Source organism: Rhinolophus ferrumequinum, chromosome 6 (assembly GCF_004115265.2).
Source record: "Rhinolophus ferrumequinum isolate MPI-CBG mRhiFer1 chromosome 6, mRhiFer1_v1.p, whole genome shotgun sequence".
Lineage (NCBI taxonomy): Eukaryota > Metazoa > Chordata > Mammalia > Chiroptera > Rhinolophidae > Rhinolophus > Rhinolophus ferrumequinum.
Window position 1 is genome coordinate 61,376,075 of NC_046289.1, and position 19,551 is coordinate 61,395,625.

Consider the following 19,551-nt stretch of genomic DNA (forward strand, 5'->3'; position numbering starts at 1 on the left):
CTGAACCTAAAAAAAAAATATATGTAATAGAATGTTAAAGCCAAAAGAGCATCTGAGAGAGAGAGCGAGCGAGAGAGAAAGAGACAGAGACAGAGAGAGAGAGAGAGAGAGAGAGAGAGAGAGAGAGAGAGAGAGAGAGATTGATTGAGACTTCTTATGAAGTTTCAATGACAATTACTCCATAACTGTACACTTAGAATTTGTGGACAAATGTTACAGGCTGAGAAAAAAGTCCAGCCCAAATGTCAAAACACAGAGCCAAAATGATTCTGAAGTTCCTAAAGACACATTTTGAGGAAGGAAGAGAAGAATTCTGTCCCAAAGGGGAGAATTTAAAATTATGCACATCTTTGGTAAGATTTTATAGAAAATAAATGCCCAGATATAAGGACAATTTAACTTACTATTTCTTCTTCAATTTGTTTTTTATAACAGACATATTAATTTCATTTTGAACATGATATGCCAAATATCCTGAGCTTCCAGGAATGAAGTCATGTAGCTCTCCGAGGAATTTCTTCATGGCATCAATTGATATATAACCTACAAAATAAAAAATATGTATATATTTGAAATCTTATTATACTATCTGCTTTTCAGTGTCTTTGATTTATTAAAGATTTCTAAAGAATGTTTATAGAAAAAATGTAAAAAGAAGAAATAATCCCAGTGAGAAGATTCTCCATGAAACTTGATAATTATCAGGGAATATCCTTCTTACCCCTGATCTGCTCCCTCCAATCTTTTACCTCCTTTTGAAACACAAATACTTTATTAACTACTTTGACTATTGAGAGTGTGATGATGAGGTCGGGGATAGAACATTAAAGTACCTAGACCAAAATAACTGGGAAGTGTATCTGGCTTAGAGTATAATCACTTAGAACTATCTATCCAACTAGCTAGTAATGTTCCCTAGTAGAGTGGGCAACACTTTCCTGCACTGCTAACACTGGGATAACATTCCTTAATTAAAAAAAGTTAATGGGAAAATTGATTTATTGCTTAGTCAACAAAGGTTATGAGTATGAGTAATTTTGATGTCATAAATAATCTGAAAGAGATGTGAGTGTCAAAAAGAACACCTAAAATGGGGAGAGCTTAAGGACTTAATGACTTTAAGTCCTTAATGACTTTAAGTCCTTAATGACTTTAAGTCGATAACAATTGTTTATCTGAGTGATTATATTTTATGTGTAATATAAGTGTTTGTAGTTTATACTAAAATTGAAACCTAATTTAGAAGTAAATACTGTATGAAAAAAAATTCTGGTAGAGCTCAAGGATGATTGAATTTAGAACACCACCACCATCAACAGGTTATCTATGCATATAGTTTAATTGTTTCTAATAATAGATAATAAATTCACAGTTAATAATTAACTATGGATCTAATCATGTAAAGTTCATTAATATCTTTAAAGATGTTTTAATCACAATCATTTACTTCAAAAAATCTCTTGAAGAACTATTACTATACAGTTCACGATATTTGCCTAATGGCTATGTTTCTGTGTAAAATAAACTAGTGAAGAAAATATTAATGTCTAGTTAATTGCACAATACACTGTGTGAAATTTCTAAAGATATGTGTAAGGATAGGAATTTTTAAAATAATTACTAAAATAATAAAATATTTCTGTAAGTATAAGAAGGATAGGACATTATGCATCATAAATGGATTATTGTTGCAGTTTTTAACTAGTTAGGACTTTAGGCTGAAGTTAACAGATACCCAATTTAAACTAGTTTGAACAAAAAGGGAGTTTACTGGAAGGACATTGGCACATCAACCAAGCTATGAGGAAGGCAGACATATTGCTGGGCCTCAGAAATAATTAGAACCATCCTAGATAGTTTTCCCTTCAAGTCAAGCATCTTGTTATTTAAATAAACTTCTTGTTTAAAATGAAAGAAAGAAAGAAAGAAAGAAAGAAAGAAGAAAGAAAGAAAGAAAGAAAGAAAGAAAGAAAGAAAGAAAGAGAGAGAGAGAGAGAGAGAGAGAAGAAAGAAAGAAAGAAAGAAAGAAAGAAAGAAAGAAAGAAAGAAAGAAAGAAAGAAAGAAAGAAAGAAAGAAAGAAAGAAAGAAAGAAAGAAAAGAAACAACTAGAACCAACTCTCTTGGCTATCTCACTGGTCTCCAGTTTTTCTCTGTATGTTATTTTCTTTTCCTTTTTTGAGGTAATTTGGCTTTCCTTACATGGTAGAAAACATGGCTGCTGATAGCGCTCAAGTTTTATATCTTGGAGCTATGGTCACCTGAATAAGAATGACTTGACTTGCTGCGTTTCATGTCTAAAAATCCAGAGAAAGAGCTCTTGGGGTTGCGGAGCAAGCTCATGTTTTACAAAATGACTGTTTCTGTGTAATACACATGAACTGGGAGAAAGAAAAGAGGGTGCCTAGGAGAGGCATTCTTGGTGGACAATTCCATATGTACCGTGGTAAGCAGTCTCCCAAATGGCCCAGAATGAGCCTTGTCTCTCTGTCTTCACAAATTTGAGTAGTCTCTTTCCACTTTGTGCTTGGGCTGGTCTATATGAGCAACAGCACATGACAAAAGTGATGGTATGTCACCTCTGAAAGTAGTGTGGACGAAGAAAGGGGTTCTATGAAAAGTGACCTCACAGGGTGATGTGATCATAAATTCCTAAATGGGAGGGTCACGCCCTGGGCATATAACTTCTTTACTAAAGGTTTATCTTTGCCTTAAGCTAGTCCTACCCCTTGTTTCTATGCATCTAGGTTAACTACTTTTGAAATGCCCCTTTTCCAGACCCTTCCTTCTAACATGCACATGCGCCCACTTTCAGACTCCTCCTTCAAAAGAGAGCACATAATCTTAACTAGTTTGTAGGATAATCCTGCCGTTGCTTTCTCCCACCCTCCTGTAGTCTTCCTTATATCCCCTCTTTTAATTTCAAATGCATAAAAGAAGCTACAGAACTGTTATTCTTGGGAGCATTTGAGATCTTGTTCCCCAGCATGTCATCAGTTTGGCTCAAATAAACTCTTATAAAAATTTTCTGCATATTTGGAGATTTCTAATGTGGACAGTAGTATATTAAAAAGACACTGGCAAGGACAACCAACTCTGGGTGGTAAACACACAATGTGAGATATAGATAATGTATTACAAAATTGTACACCTGAAATCTATGTAACTTTACTAACAATTGTCAACCAAAAAACTTTAATTAAAAAAAAAAAGACACTGGCTTCTGTCTTGGGCACACTCTTTCTCTCTCTTGGATTTTTCACTCTGATGAAAGCAAGCTACCCTGCTGTGAACAGCCCTTATAGATAGGCTCACCAAGCGAGGAGTTGGAAGCTTTTGGCCAAGGACCAGCAAGGGCCCAAGGCCTGCCAACAACCACAAGTTAGCTCTAAAACGGATTTTCCAGTCCCTGTTGTGCCTTGAAATAACTGCAGCCTGGCTGACAACTTGACAACAACCTTATGACAGACTTTGAGACAGAAGTATCCAACTCAGATGCTCCTGGATTCCCAGTCCTCAGAAACTATGAAATAATGAATGTTCACTGTTTTAAGCCACTAAGTTTTGGAGCAATTTGTTACATAGCAATAGATCTCTAATACAGAATCTATTTATAGGTTCCCAAAATTTAATTATCAGAACTTTTTGGTTTAGAAATTTTTGCCTGCAAGAAATTTATAATTAGTAGTACATTTTTTTCTTTTATTAATCACACATGTAGCCCTCAATCAGAACTTATCATGTGTGATATAACCAATTCTATCAGACTACAAGAATTTAATTCTGGTCAAAAGCAAAAACCAAACAAACAAAAAACAGACACCCTCCCCCCCCAAAAAAAATCCCTTGATATTTTAAGGGACATTTGGCAATGCATGGAAATATTTTTGGTTGTCACAACTTGGGGGTTAGGGGATGCTGGATGCAATGGTTACTGGCATCTAGTGGGCAGAGGCCAAAGTTGCCCTTTCCAACAAAGAATTATCTGGCTTAAAATGCCAAGAGTTGCAGCACTGAGAAACCCATGGTGTATGGTATAGCTCCAACTTGTATTTTCTACAACCAAACATCTAATTAATTCTATTTTAAGAGATTAAACATTCATTGAGTTGAACCCAACCCATTTTGAGGAAGAGACAGTCAAGTTATAGTCACAAAAGTTAGTGCCACCGCCTAAATTAGAACTCTCACTCATTACATTTTAAATTAACACAAGCTGATTTTCCCAGTAAGAAGTTATTCCTGGGGCAGCTGGTTAGCTCAGTTGGTTAGAGCATGATGCTCGTAACACCAGGGTTGTCGGTTCGATCCCCGCATGGGCCAGTGTGAGCTGCGCCCTCCACAACTAGATTGAAATGGGTACTTGACTTGGAGCTGATGGGTGCTGGAAAAACACACTTCAAATAAATAAAAGTTTAAAAAAGAAGTTATTTCTTCCTGTACAAGCAGATGGGAATGATAACAAAAGAGAAGTACTTGTCACTTCACATCAAAAATTTTAAAGACAAATTAATTATCTCTAAAAATTGAAGATGTTTTCCAAGAAAATATTATTTTAAAATTTAATGTAGCAATAAAAAGAGAGAAAATAATTATTCAATTGAGCAAATAAAAATATCAAAAAATTTTACTTCAGTTCTACTAATAAAATCAACAAAAGATTACCACAGGTTAAAATTGTACTTTAAAAATTCTGACTAATGATTATTTTTATAGCTCTTTTTTAGTTTGTTTTTATATAATACTCTCATGTCTTTTCGAACAGACAGCAGTGAAACATAGAGCAGCATTGTGTATATGGGAAAAAGGGGTTCTATGGAAAATAACCTCCCAGGGTGATCTGATCATAAAACTCCTGGTGGGTCGTCATGCCCCAGGCATATAACTTTTTAGTTGAAAGGTTTAGCTTTTCCCTTAAACAGCCCTGTCCTTTGTATTGTGCATCTAGATAACATACCTTTGAATTAAACTGCAACCACCCTCAAGAGAGTACAAAATCTTAACTACCCTGTAATCCAAAGTCCATGTGATCACCCCCAAGAGAGCACATAATCTTAAATATCCTGTAACCCCATCCCATTACTTCATTCCACCTTCATGTAATCTTCCTTAGTTCCCTTCTTAATCTTAGACGCATAAAATAACTGCAAACTGTTGTTCTCCCAAGCATTTATCTCAGTCTGTTGAGATCTTCTTTCCAGGTGTATCCCTCTGTTTGGCTCAAATAAAGTTTTATAAAAATTCTTTATAGGTTAGGACATTTCTTACGTCAACAATTGTTACATGTCCACATCTAAGTATTTGTCTTTATTATATGGCTCATTTTAACATTTATTATTGATCTTCTTAATATGTTATCATATATTTGGTAAGTCCAAATGAACACAAGACATTTAGTGCCTGGTGATGGAGTTGCCTAAAGCAAAATCAATACCAGTAATAAACCACAACATGGTTTAAGGAACCTATAGTTTATCTGAATGTTTAGGCTTAGAGATAAATATGGGCAACAATCAGCTGCTCCCAATCTTAGAACTTAAGTACTTCTACTTAGTTAATTGTCTTTTGCAGTCCAAAAATGCTTCTAAGAGTCCCAGGACTGACTGACTCACTTTACTATCGTAGCTGGGAAACAGTTTTCTTTGATGTCTCCAAGTCTCCAAGACGTCAAAGTGCTTTTGTAAAGGTTATTTTATATTATTCAAATGAACAAAGAAAACAAATAATAAAACAAGTGGTTAGCCAAAATGGATAGAATAGTAATATGACGGAAGACATCTAGGAATTTGTGGAGATAGCTTTGACACTGCCAAATAAAGAGAAAATAATAAATACACAAATAGTTTTTCTAATGAAATTTCAAAAACCTATACTTTTTAAGCTGCTGTGTTTTGAAAACAAATTTTTCTTTAAAAATCTTTAAAAAAAATGTTTGTTTTTTTTAAATCTCAAATTTTTAAAATTATCAATGACCTTGCTGAATACTACCCAGACCAAGTATCCAAATATCCATCTCACTTAGCACTATCCAAATCCCAGTGGCCAGTGTTCAATTTTTTTGAACACTTTGTTCCACCCTCTCAAGGTCAACCTCAGTTATCTATCTTCTCTTTCTGTTGGGCACTAGGAAACCCAAATATGGAGTCCAAGGGTGATCCATGGATCACCTGGGTGATCTATGAATGGGTTTCTGGGCATATGTGAGCCCCTTTAAATTATATGTAAAGTTTGTGTGTGTGTGTATGCTAGGGAAAGGGGCCTATGTTTCATCAGATTCTCAAAGGAAACTATGATTAGAATCGTCCATATAATTTATCTTCCAAATTGGGACACTTGAGAGTAAAAGCTAATACCAGGACAACAGGCATAGACTGGAACTGTCTTGTATAAACAGGAACGTGTGTTCACCTTCCCCACAGACTAGTGTTTTAACAGAGAAAATATGGGACAATCTTTGGGCCAATTCTGCAGATTAATTTATTTAATGCACAAATGATATATCCTCTATTAGCATCTATAATAGTGTAATAGAGGGGTCTCTACTTATTAGGCTACAGTTTTATGGTACAAAATATTTCCTTGTTTCTTCTCTACTTGGGTTTACTCCAAATTTTTTTTTTTTAATTACCTGTTACCATGTTGTTCACTGGGTAATTCTGAAGAGGGAAGTACATCTGCTTTTCTGTAACTGGAGTCCTTATGAAATGCTTTTCTGTTCTGTGAAGTGAAACATACACAAGTTATATTTATATTTGTTTTCTGGACTTGTTTTACAAATAAGAAATATTTCCAGGCAATATATATAATAATCTAATTGCTCTTTGATCAGACTTCAGTCTTAATTGGGTAAAAATGTTAAATGTGAACTTCTTTTGTGCTTCTAAGTAATACAAGAGATTTTTGGTTCTCTTAGTCACATAACAAAGTAAATATTTATTTATTTATTTTCTAATTAAAGTTTATTGGGGTGACAATTGTTAGTAAGTTATGTAGATTTCAGGTGTACAATTCTGTAACACATCTATATATCACCTTGTGTGTTCACCACCCAGAGTCAGTTCTCTTTCCATCACCATGTTTGATCCCCTTTACCCTCATCTACCACCCCCATCCCCCTCATTCTTTGGTAACCACTAAACTATTGTCTGTGTCTATAAGTTTTTGTTTCTTCATTTGTTTGTCTTGTTCTTTTGTTGTTTTCAGTTTTATATACCACATATCAGTGAAATCATATGGTTCTCTACTTTTTCTGTCTGACTTATTTCACTCAGCATAATAATCTCATGATCTATCCATGTTGTCGCAAATGGTACTATTTCATCTTTCCTTATGGCTGAATAGTATTCCATTGTGTGTATATACCACAACTTCTTTATCCATTCATCTATTGAAGGACACTTTAGTTATTTCCATGTCTTGGCCACCGTAAATAAAGCTGCAATGAACATTGGAGTACATATGTCTTTATGGATAAATGTTTTCAGATTTTTTGAGTAGGTACCCAGGAGAGGGATTGCTGGGTCACATGGTAACTCTGTTCTTAATTTTTTAAGGAAATTCTAATGGGATATCTTTTTTCTCATCAACATTTTACTATGAAAAATGTAAACATATAGCAAAGTTGAAAGGATTTTAGAGTAGAATAATTTTACAGGGAAATCTACTCATACCACCTAGATTTCACTATATATTTTTTTTTAGTTTCATGTGTACAAAACACTGTAATAGACATTTATCATTTAATCCCCTCACAAAGTGATAACCCACCTCCTCCAATCTACTATCCCTCTGACATCGCATACAGTGGTTACATTTCCACTGTCTCTATTCCTTATGCTGTACTCCACTTCTTATGGATATATATATATATATGTGTGTGTGTGTGTGTGTGTGTGTATACACACATATATATACACATACATATATATATACATATATATATATACTGTGTATATATATATATGTATATATATGTGTGTATATATATATATATATATGTGTGTATATATATATGTATATATATATACCGTGTTTCCCTAAAAACAAGATTTCTTGAGTTATATAGAGGACTGGGTCTTTTTTCTCAATATTCCTGAATGTATTATAATTCAATGATACTTTAGAATTAGATAAAATACATATGTGCATATGTAATGTTAAATATACCAAAAGAAAAGCATAGTGGGCTCTATTTTAAATAATTAGCATTTTTTGTTATCCAGTGTTCAAATAATTGGAACTCTATACTAGTACTTCCATATTTTAAAATAAAAAAGAAAATGCTGTCTGGGAAAATCATGAGTTACACTAAGATTCTGAAGTGACTTCTGAGTTAAAAAGAAAAAAGTTATATTATTCTGAGTGTGGCTGTATAGTACAATTGATTATATTCTAATTTTTAAAGAGCTAAGCAGTTTTCATCTAAAATATCTTATTTTCTAACAGTACATATTTGCTATATTTAGACTACATATGACCAATATATAATACAATTGTATGAAAATAAAAACTTCAAGAATAAAAAATTGGGGTCATCCTTAAATTTATTATTTTCCTAAAAATCTAAAATTACACTGAATGATAATACAGGCTTTATTTTCAATTTGTTTTAAAATTAGATTTAATCTAAACTCTTCTAAAAGAAACTATAGCTCAGTTAGAATGAAGTCATACAAATAAAGCAAACTAGTGTTTCCCAAAAGTCAGAGACTAAATTAGGATACCCATATCATTATTGTTATTTATCATGGGTCTAAAATTTCTGGACAAGTAGTAAGAGATGGGAGAGGGGATAGAAAGAAACATAAGAAATACCTAGTGACAAGGAAGAAGCAAAACTTTTGATATTAACAAATGATATGATTCTGTACCCTGAAAAGCCAAGAGAATCACTGAAATATTCTTAGAATCTTAAAGATTCCAAGTGGGTAGATATAAGACACCCCCAAATCAATAATTTTCATGTATAACAGCAATAATTAATAAAAAATAAAATGGAAGAAATCTACAATTGCAACAAAATTCATAAAAATCTAGGAATAACCATGACAAGAAATTTATGATCTCATATGAAGAAAAATAACTTTACTGAGATAAATAAAAGAAAACTAAAGGAAAACCAAAATCATTCTCCTGGATAGGAATATTGAAAATTATAAAGACAACAATTCTTCTCAAATTGAAGTTTAACACAATTCTCAATATCCCAAAGGGATTTTAGAGCTTAAGAAAAAAAATAATTCTAAAGTTCACCTGAACAACATGTTAAAAGATCTAATGGGGGCAAGACTAAATTTAGAATATAATAATAATAATAATAATAATAATAATAATAATAATAAACAACCCTAGGAATATGAAAAAAATACGAAAAAGTTCTCTAAGGGCCATAAAAGAAAACTTGAACAAATGGGGAAAAAAATACCATTTTCTCAGATAGGCTGATTTGTCATTACAGATAGTCACCCTAAGTAAATCTATAATTTTTTGTAATGTCACTAAAAATAACAACAGGAATTTTTTTTGTTAATATGAACAAGTTGGTTGTAAAATTCATATGGAAAAATAAACCAGAAAGAATAGCTAAGAAAACTTGAAAAAGAGTAAGTAGGAACTAATTCTAGATATTAAATCATATTATAAATAACTAAAACACAGTGGCACTGCTGCATGACAAATGAATGTAATACAGTGTATTATTATGTGAGAAAAGGAGAAATTAAAAAATATTTATATAAATTTGCTAGTACATGCATATATAAAAAATGATAATATTAGTTGCGTCTGGAAGGAAACAGGCTTGTTAGGGGCCATTATATTTTCTTGGATTTTGAAGCATGTTAATATATTAACTATTAAAATATAATTAAAATTTGAAAATAGAAAAATAATTAGTAGGCATGAAGTGTTAAAGAAAAGATTTTAAAAAGGAGAATAATGAGTTTGGGACTTGCCTTGTCAGGTATTAAAATACATAAATAAAGTAGCCTAACTTAAAAGAATACTATATTGATATAAAAATAGATCCACAGATTAATGGAATGAAAAAGTCTAAAAATAGATGTCTATACACATAAAAACAGCATATAACAAAGGGAAATCACACATCAGTTGAAATATATTTATTTTTCAAAAAACTGGTGGAAATTTCTTATTTGCAAAACAAAAATAAATTTAGATCTTCACCTATCACCATAAACCAAAATAAATATCTGCAGAATTAAAAACCTATTTGATCTCTATTTGGGAAAGGACTTACCTGAAGGTAAAAGCAATAGAAAAAATTATAAAAGTAATTAATGATGTAAAAATTTAAAACTTGTATCTCTGAAGAAGTATAAGCCAGAAAACAAACTGAGGATACAATGTGACAAATTGGCAAAAGGGTAATATAGCTATTATATAAAGATGTCAGACAAGTTGATAAGGAAAATAATAAGGCCCCCAATCAAAAATGGAGAAAGGACAGAAACAAATAAGCCACAGAAAAGGAAATGGAAAATGTTAATAAACAAATTCAAAACAGTTCAAACCTATTAGTAATAAAAAAAAATGCAAATTAAAACAAGATGCCATTTTTCATCTATTAAATTAGCACATGACTTCTTATTAACACTCAATATACTGAAGAGGATGTGGTGAGACCAACACTGGTTGTAGTTTAAATTTGTACTTTTGTGAGAAGCAACTAACAGTAGACGTCATGGCTTTTGAAAATATTCATATCTCTTTATACCATAAATTCCACATCTAGGAATTTACATTAAGAAAATTATCTAAAAAGTAGAGAAAGATTTATTTTTAAAAAGATGTTCATGAAGGTGCCATAAGAGTAACAAATTGTAAATAATTTAAAACATTATTTTAAAAAAGGAAGGTGGTTAAAGAAGATGAAATAAATACCTTATACAGCCATTACAAATCATAATATCAAATAAGGCTTTTCAAAATGGGGAACTGCTCATAGAACACTAAACGTAAAATAAGAGACAGACTATATAGGCAGGCTGGCCTCAATTCTTTTTAATGTGTGTGTTTTTATAAAACTAGAAAGAAATGTATTAATGTTGATGATGGTTATCTCTGAATGGTGGGGTTGCTTATAGTAAGTTAAATTTTCTTTATTCTTTTTTTGTATTTTCTATTTTGACAAATCATATAAATTACATTCATAATAAAATACTATAATTAAAAACAAGAAAAATAAAAAATCATGCAATTTTCTGAAGATTTTGTAAACAAATTAGAAAGAAAACAGCATAGTGATTAAGAGTTTGGACTCTGGACCAGGTAGCCTTGGTTTCAAATTTAGCTTCACTACTTAAGTAATACTGGGTGAATTATTTAGCAATCTGAACTTGTTTCTTCAATTGTAAAATGGGACTAATAGTATTTATCTATAAGGTTGCGAGAATCAAATGAATTATTGTGAACTGCTGTCCTCTGGTGGTTCCACAAAGAAAAGGCTCTAGGTAGACACGTACTAAATGTGTCTATTCATATGCTTTGTCTATTTTTCTTGTTATTGGATTGGACATATTTTCTCCAGATTTGGAAGTCTTTGTATATTTAGGAAACTAACCTTTGTCAAATGTTTTTCCCAGTGTATATTTTTCTTTTGACTTGGTTTATGGTATTTCTATTGCTATGCACAAGTCTAAAATATTTTTGGTAGTCATATTTATCAATATTTTCCTTTATGGCTCCTGTATTTTGCAGGACAACCATTTGTCAAAGAACTTATGTAGCCGATACTTTTCCTAGTCAAGTGAATCACTAGACGTCATCACTTTTTATTTTCTATTTCCCAACCTTCTCTTACCGGGTCACTTAGGGTAACTAATCTCTCCTCTATCCATCTCTTGAGAATATCTTCATGGTCTCATCACTTCTATTCTCATTTTTTTCCTTCTCCTTACCAGTTTCTTATCTCAAAAAGCATAACAAGTAAGTTCAAAGTTAAGTAGTAGAATACCTAGAAGCCACAGGATCATGAAGCAATGATTTACTAAACTTAACATAATTAAATATGCAACTTTGTATTAAATCAGATAACTTACATCAAATTATAACAAACCAAAATAGTAGGTACAAAATGTATGAGAAAAAAATTATGAGAGGAAAAATGGAAAAAAACATATAAATTAAACCCATTAATTTTTATATTGAAGAAAGACAACTACTATTTGGTCATTTTTATTTTAGCAGTTAATACCAGAGTTTCACATAATCAATGCTCCCTCTGAATATTTTGAAACCACTGAACTGGAAAATATGAAATTAGGATTTGATAATAAGTCAGCCTCCAACAAAGGGGCTTCTCATAGATTGGCCCTAACATAATGGTAAGTCCCTGTTTGTCTTTTTGAATGTAGTTTCTTAAACCAAAGTAAACACATTACAAACAATTTGGGAAGGAGAGGGGGAAATCACTCAGAACTTCCAATTCTAATAAAATTACTGCTAATATTTAGTATATTTCATTATTATTTTAAAAATAATGTAACAGTCATCATAATATACACAAAATTCTTGTTTCTTTTCTTCAGGTTTAGTTTAACATAGTAGTTAAATAGATGGCCTCTGGAATTAGACTGAACCAGTTCAAATCCTGCTTCTCCCCACTTAATAGAAGATTTTGAGCAAATTACTTTATCTAATCCTAGATCTCTTTTTCTGTAAAATGGCAATGGTGATAATAATATCAATCTCATAAGGAAACTGTGAAAATTAAATGAGATTAACATATAGTCCGTGCTCAAAGATGTCTATGTTGAATTGAATGTCATGAAGTATATGAATTCAATACCTTTTGGATATTTCTTTTTTGTGATCTGTTGCTAGTTCACTGCTTTCCCTAAGGGCCTTTATTTCATTTGGTATTACTTCATCATGCTGTGGATAGCAAAAGAAATCACATTTAAAAAAAAAAAGCAGCACACTAATGATCTAATCAATTGTGTTTTTTTAAAGAAAAAAGTTAATTAGTAATATATATCAAGTGTCATAAAAATATTTATACACTTAGGTACATTCAATTTGGTTTGGTAGGAAAAAAAAATTTTGAACACCATATTTTTTAGAGATACATAAAGAACAGAATTTTTAAAATATCAGCTGTGGTTGTATTAGATAGTAAAACTTTGATTGATTTTATTCTTTTCAATTTTTGAAATTTTCCCTAATGTGGTCATAACACTTTTTAGTTTTTTGGTTTTTTTGTGTGTTTTTTTAAAGTTTATTGGGGTGACAATTGTTAGTCACTTTTTAGTTTTAAAAAATAAGGAAACAAAAAAGTGTTATTAATTTAAATATTCTTAAAATTCTTGAATTGAAGATTCCTAGACTGCCTGTGAGCTACAAATCAAAAACACAAAGGAAGCTGAACAAACTAGGTTTCCTCTTCAAAATTAAAGTGAAGTATTTAGCTATGGAGTTACAAAAGAACTAAATGCATACTAAGCTTTTCCAAAAGATTATGCGAAAGTGACTCAGATATTACCACATAGTATATTAATACGTGTAAGTCATTAGGAAATTTCTATACTTGGGTCACAAATCCACTCCAAACAATAATAATGCTCCCCCAAATTACTTTCCAGATTTACCCTTGTTGTTACTGTTCAGTGAAGTACCTTCTACTTACATATAAAATGGTTACATCATAATTTAATATTCAAATCAATCAGTATTTTGAAAGAACTAACAAAATCCTTTATCATATAATCATACAATTTCTAGAGTCAATAGTCTGTAGTCAATAGTCAATAGTAGAACAGGCATGTTATACTAAATTTTTTGGTAGAAAAATCATTAGATTGGGTTGGAACTGAGAAAATGTGGTTCCACTTTGCTAATATCTCGCTACGTGAACTAAAATAGATCTTTACCTCACTTTTCTCATTTCTAAAACTGAATGATTAAATTAATGATCTTTATGGAAATTTTTAGCTGTAAAGTTCTGGTATACTCAATATTTACTGTCAAGTAATAACCAGTCTATCACCATTCATGTCCCTGGAAGTACTGTGGTAAGTCAAGGATTAGATATTTTAGTACTTTGTACAATATAGACAAAGATACTAAAAGAACTATTATTTTCAGATGATGACACTTGGGGAAGAAAAAGCAAATTAATAAAAGGAGTAAAAAATGTGTAAGTTAAGAAAAAAACAAAACAAAAAAATGTATAAGTGAATTGTTTGGCTTTAAATATATTATAAAGATGTCCTCCCTAACTTTTTATTTTGAAAAATTTCAAACTTACTAAAAGTTAGAGAATAATACAATAAGTACTATATACCTTTCACTTACATTCAGAAAGTGTTAACATTTTTACCACCCTGCATGCCTTCTATCAGTTTTTATTTTTGCTTGACCATTTGAAAATATTTGCAGATATTATGACATTTTACTCCTTACTCTGTAGCATGTATTTTCTAAAAAAAATTATTTTATCTTTATAATACCACTATTACAATGAAAAAATTAACATTAATTCAATATCACCTAATATACAGTCCACATTTTTATAATAAGTAATCTGTGGGGTGATCATTTAAGATCATGGGTTTAACATCCATTAATGACCCTTGCCTAAATCAATTATTTTAGTGGGGGTGGTAAAATGGGGATTTTCTATTCTATTATTCTTTCTATATTTATTAGCTGCTATTCTGAAAGGACAATTTCTCTTATCCTACCTTTTCCTTCCTGCCTGCCTTCTTTCCTTCCTTCCTTCAGTTCTTCTATTTTTCTTTCTTTTTGTTTTTAAAGTATTACTATGGAATCATGGGTTCTTTTGAATTTAAAGTTTTATAATCCATTACCATCATTATTCTTTTTGATGTTCAGATTGCCCCCAATTTGGTTATTTCATAAAGATTCTGAAGTAAGTCAAAAGCATAGACAAATTTGAGGCAGGATGGCAAAAGCTGTAAGTCAATTTTCACTATTATTCACATTTATTGAGGTGTGTTATTCAAAGCATTTAACAAATGGCACAATCAGCAATTAATCAATCAGAATCTACACTGGCAGTAAAGAATTGGTATATACTATGCACCTATTATTACTCCCTTAATATAACTGACAGAAGCAGATTTTCAAGTTTTTTATGTGAATAATTTTATTCCTACCAAAAAAATCTCAATGTTACTAATGTACTACCGTGTTTCCCGAGAAAATAAGACCTAGCTGGACCATCAGCTCTAATGCGTCTTTTGGAGCAAAAATTAATATAAGACCCAGTCTTATTTTACTATAAGACCGGGCCTTATATAATATAAGGCCTTATATAAGACCGGGTATAATATAATATAATATAATACCGGGTCTTATACTAATTTTTGCTCCAAAGACGCATTAGAGCTGATTGTCCAGCTAGGTCTTATTTTCAGGGAAACACGGTAGTATAAAAACAATGTCAAACCAGATAATGTTCAATAAAAGCATGGCATATAAATTCCTTAATCTGGATCATCGGTGCTAACATGTCACAAGTAAACATTTTTAAGGTTACATGGCTCTCAAAAATTTTTGAAATTGTAGATTATAATCAATTACCTTAATTTACTCTTACCTTTTCTATCAGAAAGTGGTCTTGTTCCCAAATAAAACTACCGATTTTTCTTCTTATTTCTGTGGTAAGAAAAAGAAACCCAATATTATTTTTTAAAAAGGAACTTTGTAGAATTTTCTGAATTTTACTTGAAGTATGAAATTTCTAGGCCAGCATTATTCCACTTACATCAAAATCAAGAGACTTGTTTAAAATGCAGATTCCTACTGAATCAGATAATGGAAGAGAAGCTTAGGAATTTGCATTTCTAACAAACTTTCCAGATCATTACAATGCATTATGAGAATCATTCTTGTAAACTTTTTCTGCTGGAATATATATCTTCATTAGATGTCAGTGTCTTTAAGCCAAACACTAATAAAAAAGATAATGTCTAGTCAAAATAAAAGCTGTACAATTCCTGAATTTGTAGAATAGAGGTCCTCAAGAATTCAATAATTTGTTTTGCTAAAAGAAGAGTGGAAGAGCTACATATGTAGGGGGCATGGTAGTGCAGGAATTCTACAATGCTCAGCATATCAAAGGACTATGTCATCATCCTAACTCAATGATCTCAAGTTTCCACTGTAGTCCACTCAAGGACAAAAGGTAATATTCTGCTAGACCTATGCTGTCTAGTAGTAGCCACTAGGCTAGCTACATGTGGGTAGACAAATTGAAATGTGTCACTAGTCCAAGTTGAGATGTGCTGTAAATGTAAGATAAGCACTGGATTTCAAAGACTACATATCAAAAAAAGAATGTAAAATATCTCAATGATTTTTATATTGGTTATATATTGAAATGGTATTTTAGATAGATTAGGTTAAATAAAATACATTCTTACAATTAATTTTACCTCCTTCTTTTTATTCTTTTTAATATGGCTACTAGAAAATTTAAAATTAATATGTGGCTCACATTTGCATCTTCACACTTCTATTAGACAATATTAGTTTAGATGGATAATAATGTATACTTTTTATTTTTAAAAATGAGTGTGTTTTTATTCCAAACAGATTTTTAAAAAAATTATATACATTTCAATGTACGATAATAAACTCAAAGACGGAATAGGAATGATAATTTAAAATCAGATCAGATAATCATTCTACAATATAAGTTCCTTGAGGGTGGGTATTCACTGATTGGCACAGTTTTTGAATAAATCAGTTCTCCTATCCAGTCATTTATTTATATAATCACTTAGAGCAATTTATTGTTATAACTAGGTCTTGCCAGGAAAATAACTATGAAAGGAACCCAATCTTTGGGTTTTCTAAAACTCTTCTATAGAAATCTTTAGCTTCAGTCCGTCTTTCTAGGGATGGACATATTCACATCAAGATATACATCAAGAATTAGGTAATAATACAAGACCTACAAAAATGGGATATTTAAAGTTAGCCCATATAAGATAGGTAGGATTTGACCAAACAGGATAAGAAAGTGTGTTCCAATCAGGGAAAACTAAAAGAACCAATCTCAGAAGCAGATTACTTACTTGCCCTTCACAGGGTTGCTAAAATAATTAATGTGAAAGTACTGTCAAAAGTATAAAGAACAATACAAGTATATGGGTTTATTATCATAACGAATCTTTAAATATTAGAAAATAGTTTCAGAAAAATAATGAAGAGATTCAAAAGTAGCAAAGAACATTTATTGAATGCTCACACACCAGACTACTTATATTATCTCACTTCATCCTCAGAACAACTTGGGAGAAGTTGCTAAAGATCACAGAACTAGTAGTAAGTGTTGGATCCTAGCCAGTGAACGCTGTGAGGGCAACATCTGCATCTTATTCACCACTGAATCTCCCCAGCACCTGGGTTGAAACCTGCTTCACAGTAGAAGCTCAGTGAATTCGAAAATGAAGGATAAACAAACAAAGCTAGAATATACACCAAGGCAATGTGATCCAAAGTCCATGCTCTCCCACTTAAGTTAAATGATACAAAACACAAAAATCTCAGATTGAGAACAAAGATCAGTACCGTTGGGTGATCTAACTGGATTTGGCTGTCTAATAGGGATTGGATGAATGATCTTTGCTCACCTTTTTGCAGGCATGCAGGAGGAAGAATGAAATGACCTAAAGCCACCGAGTTTTTAATTTCAGCTTTAGCTACTGCAGAGAGATAGTAGGCATGAAAAACTGTAGCGTTATCTTCTATGTAATCGAGGCTCTCATATATTCTAGGAAAAAGAAAGGAAATATTTTAGGTTATGAAATGAATAAAAATGTATTCAAACTTTCAAAAAATAGAATAAATGGAAGTAGAGAGAATTAGTATCCGTAGGCAGTCAGGAGAGGGGGCGTGGATGTCAGCCGGGGCCATGATTAGACCTCTGCTTTGTAAACATATTTGGACAGCAGTGTGAAGGGGGCTCTCGGTTGGACAGACTGGAGACAAAGCAACCTCTAGAAAGTTACTGAACTAGTCTGGGCAAGAGGTGATTAGGGTGTGTACTAAGATGGTGGCAGTGAATACGAAGAATATTTACATGGGTAAGATCCATGGTGTTTGGCCACTGACTGATTAATGGGGGTAGAGGCTGTTATTCAAAAGAAACTACGAAGGTTTTTTAGCTTGACCTGGTGTATGTATGAGGGCAATCAGATTTGGCTTAAACGTAATGAATATGAGGGGCCTTCAAGAAGCCACACGGAGTTGTGGGAGAGACAGCTGGAAAGAACATGACTGGGACTCGGGCAGAGACTCAAGGACCAGGTAGGAGGCCATGCCAGTGTGGCAGAAAGGAGAGGAAAGGTTATCTACTTTAACCCCCACATCTAGGACTGAAAAGTTGTTCGTTTCCAGTCTTTTCCTATCATCCATATTTACTAGTGGACTGCAATTTCCATCTCCAACTCCTGGCTTGTCATGACCCAAGAGGCACTGCAATGTGGCCTTCAGGTACCTCAGCGTGTCTGGATGGGAAGCATCACAGCTGAACAAGAAGTCGGCGGCCCTTGGGTCACTGATCGTCCCCCCTTCGGCCTCTGTGGAAGCAAGAACACAGCATAAGCCAGCAAGTACCCTGAGGCCAAGGCACCAGAGCAGGGAGGGGTGCTCCCCTCAACCCCTCACCCACCCTTTCCTCCCAGCTTCCTACCCCAGAACTGCCTCAGGTCCTGGCGGACGCTGCCGCAGAACCAACCCCGCTGCCCTTGAAACATGGCGAGGCCTCGCACATGAGGGTGTGAGGGAGAGGGCGTGGCAGAGATCGCTGATTGGTCCTGGTCCAAAGCCAAGCTCGATGATTGGTTCTCAGAGTAACAGGCGGGAAAAGCCTGAGACTGGAGGAAAGAGAATCCCGTCACTTCGAAACTCAGCTGACCAACTCCGGGGATTGTGGAGAGGCCTCTCAGCTTTCACCGACTATGGTGGAGAAGGGTCAGTCATGCTTGTGAGTTCATACCCTAAGTATTAACAAAATTATTGTTCCATGTTGTACAGGCATGGGTGCAGGTTCTGTAGCGTCAAGTATTTTTTTTTAATTGAAGCATAATTGATTTACAATATTAGTTTCAGGTGTACCATATAGTGATTCGACACTTATGTACATTACCATGTTATTACCCCATAAGTTGATTTACTTTCTGTCACCATACGAAGTTATTACAGTACTATTGACTATTCTCTATACTGTTCGTTTTATCCCTGTGAATTATTTTATAACTGGAGGTTTGTACCCCTTAATCCCCTTCACCTATTTTGCCTACCCACTCCCTCTCTCTGGCAACCACCAGTTTCTTTTCTGTTTCTGTTTTGTTTTACTCATTTGTTGTTTAGATTCCACATATAAGTGAAATCATACAGTATTTTGTTTTTCTGTTTTATTTATTTCACTTAGCATAATGTCCTCCAGGACCATGCATGTTGTTGCAAATGACAAAATTTCATTCTTTGTTTATGGCTAACTAGTAAATTCCATTGTATATATACCCCACATCTTCTTTATCCATTCATGAATCAACTGGACA

At 32.8% G+C, this 19,551-nt stretch overlaps 1 protein-coding gene across 1 annotated transcript; it reads right to left on the reverse strand.

The window, feature by feature from the left end:
* Positions 1–403: 403 nt before the first annotated feature.
* Positions 404–18,744, reverse strand: TERB2 (telomere repeat binding bouquet formation protein 2). The gene is made up of 7 exons (XM_033107180.1): positions 18,681–18,744; positions 18,486–18,567; positions 17,620–17,759; positions 15,579–15,637; positions 12,807–12,892; positions 6,627–6,715; positions 404–543 (listed from the first exon to the last, which is right to left on the reverse strand). Exons 1-7 carry the CDS (start codon positions 18,742–18,744, stop codon positions 404–406), a joined length of 660 nt encoding a protein of 219 aa, XP_032963071.1.
* Between the last annotated feature and the right edge of the window lie 807 nt (positions 18,745–19,551).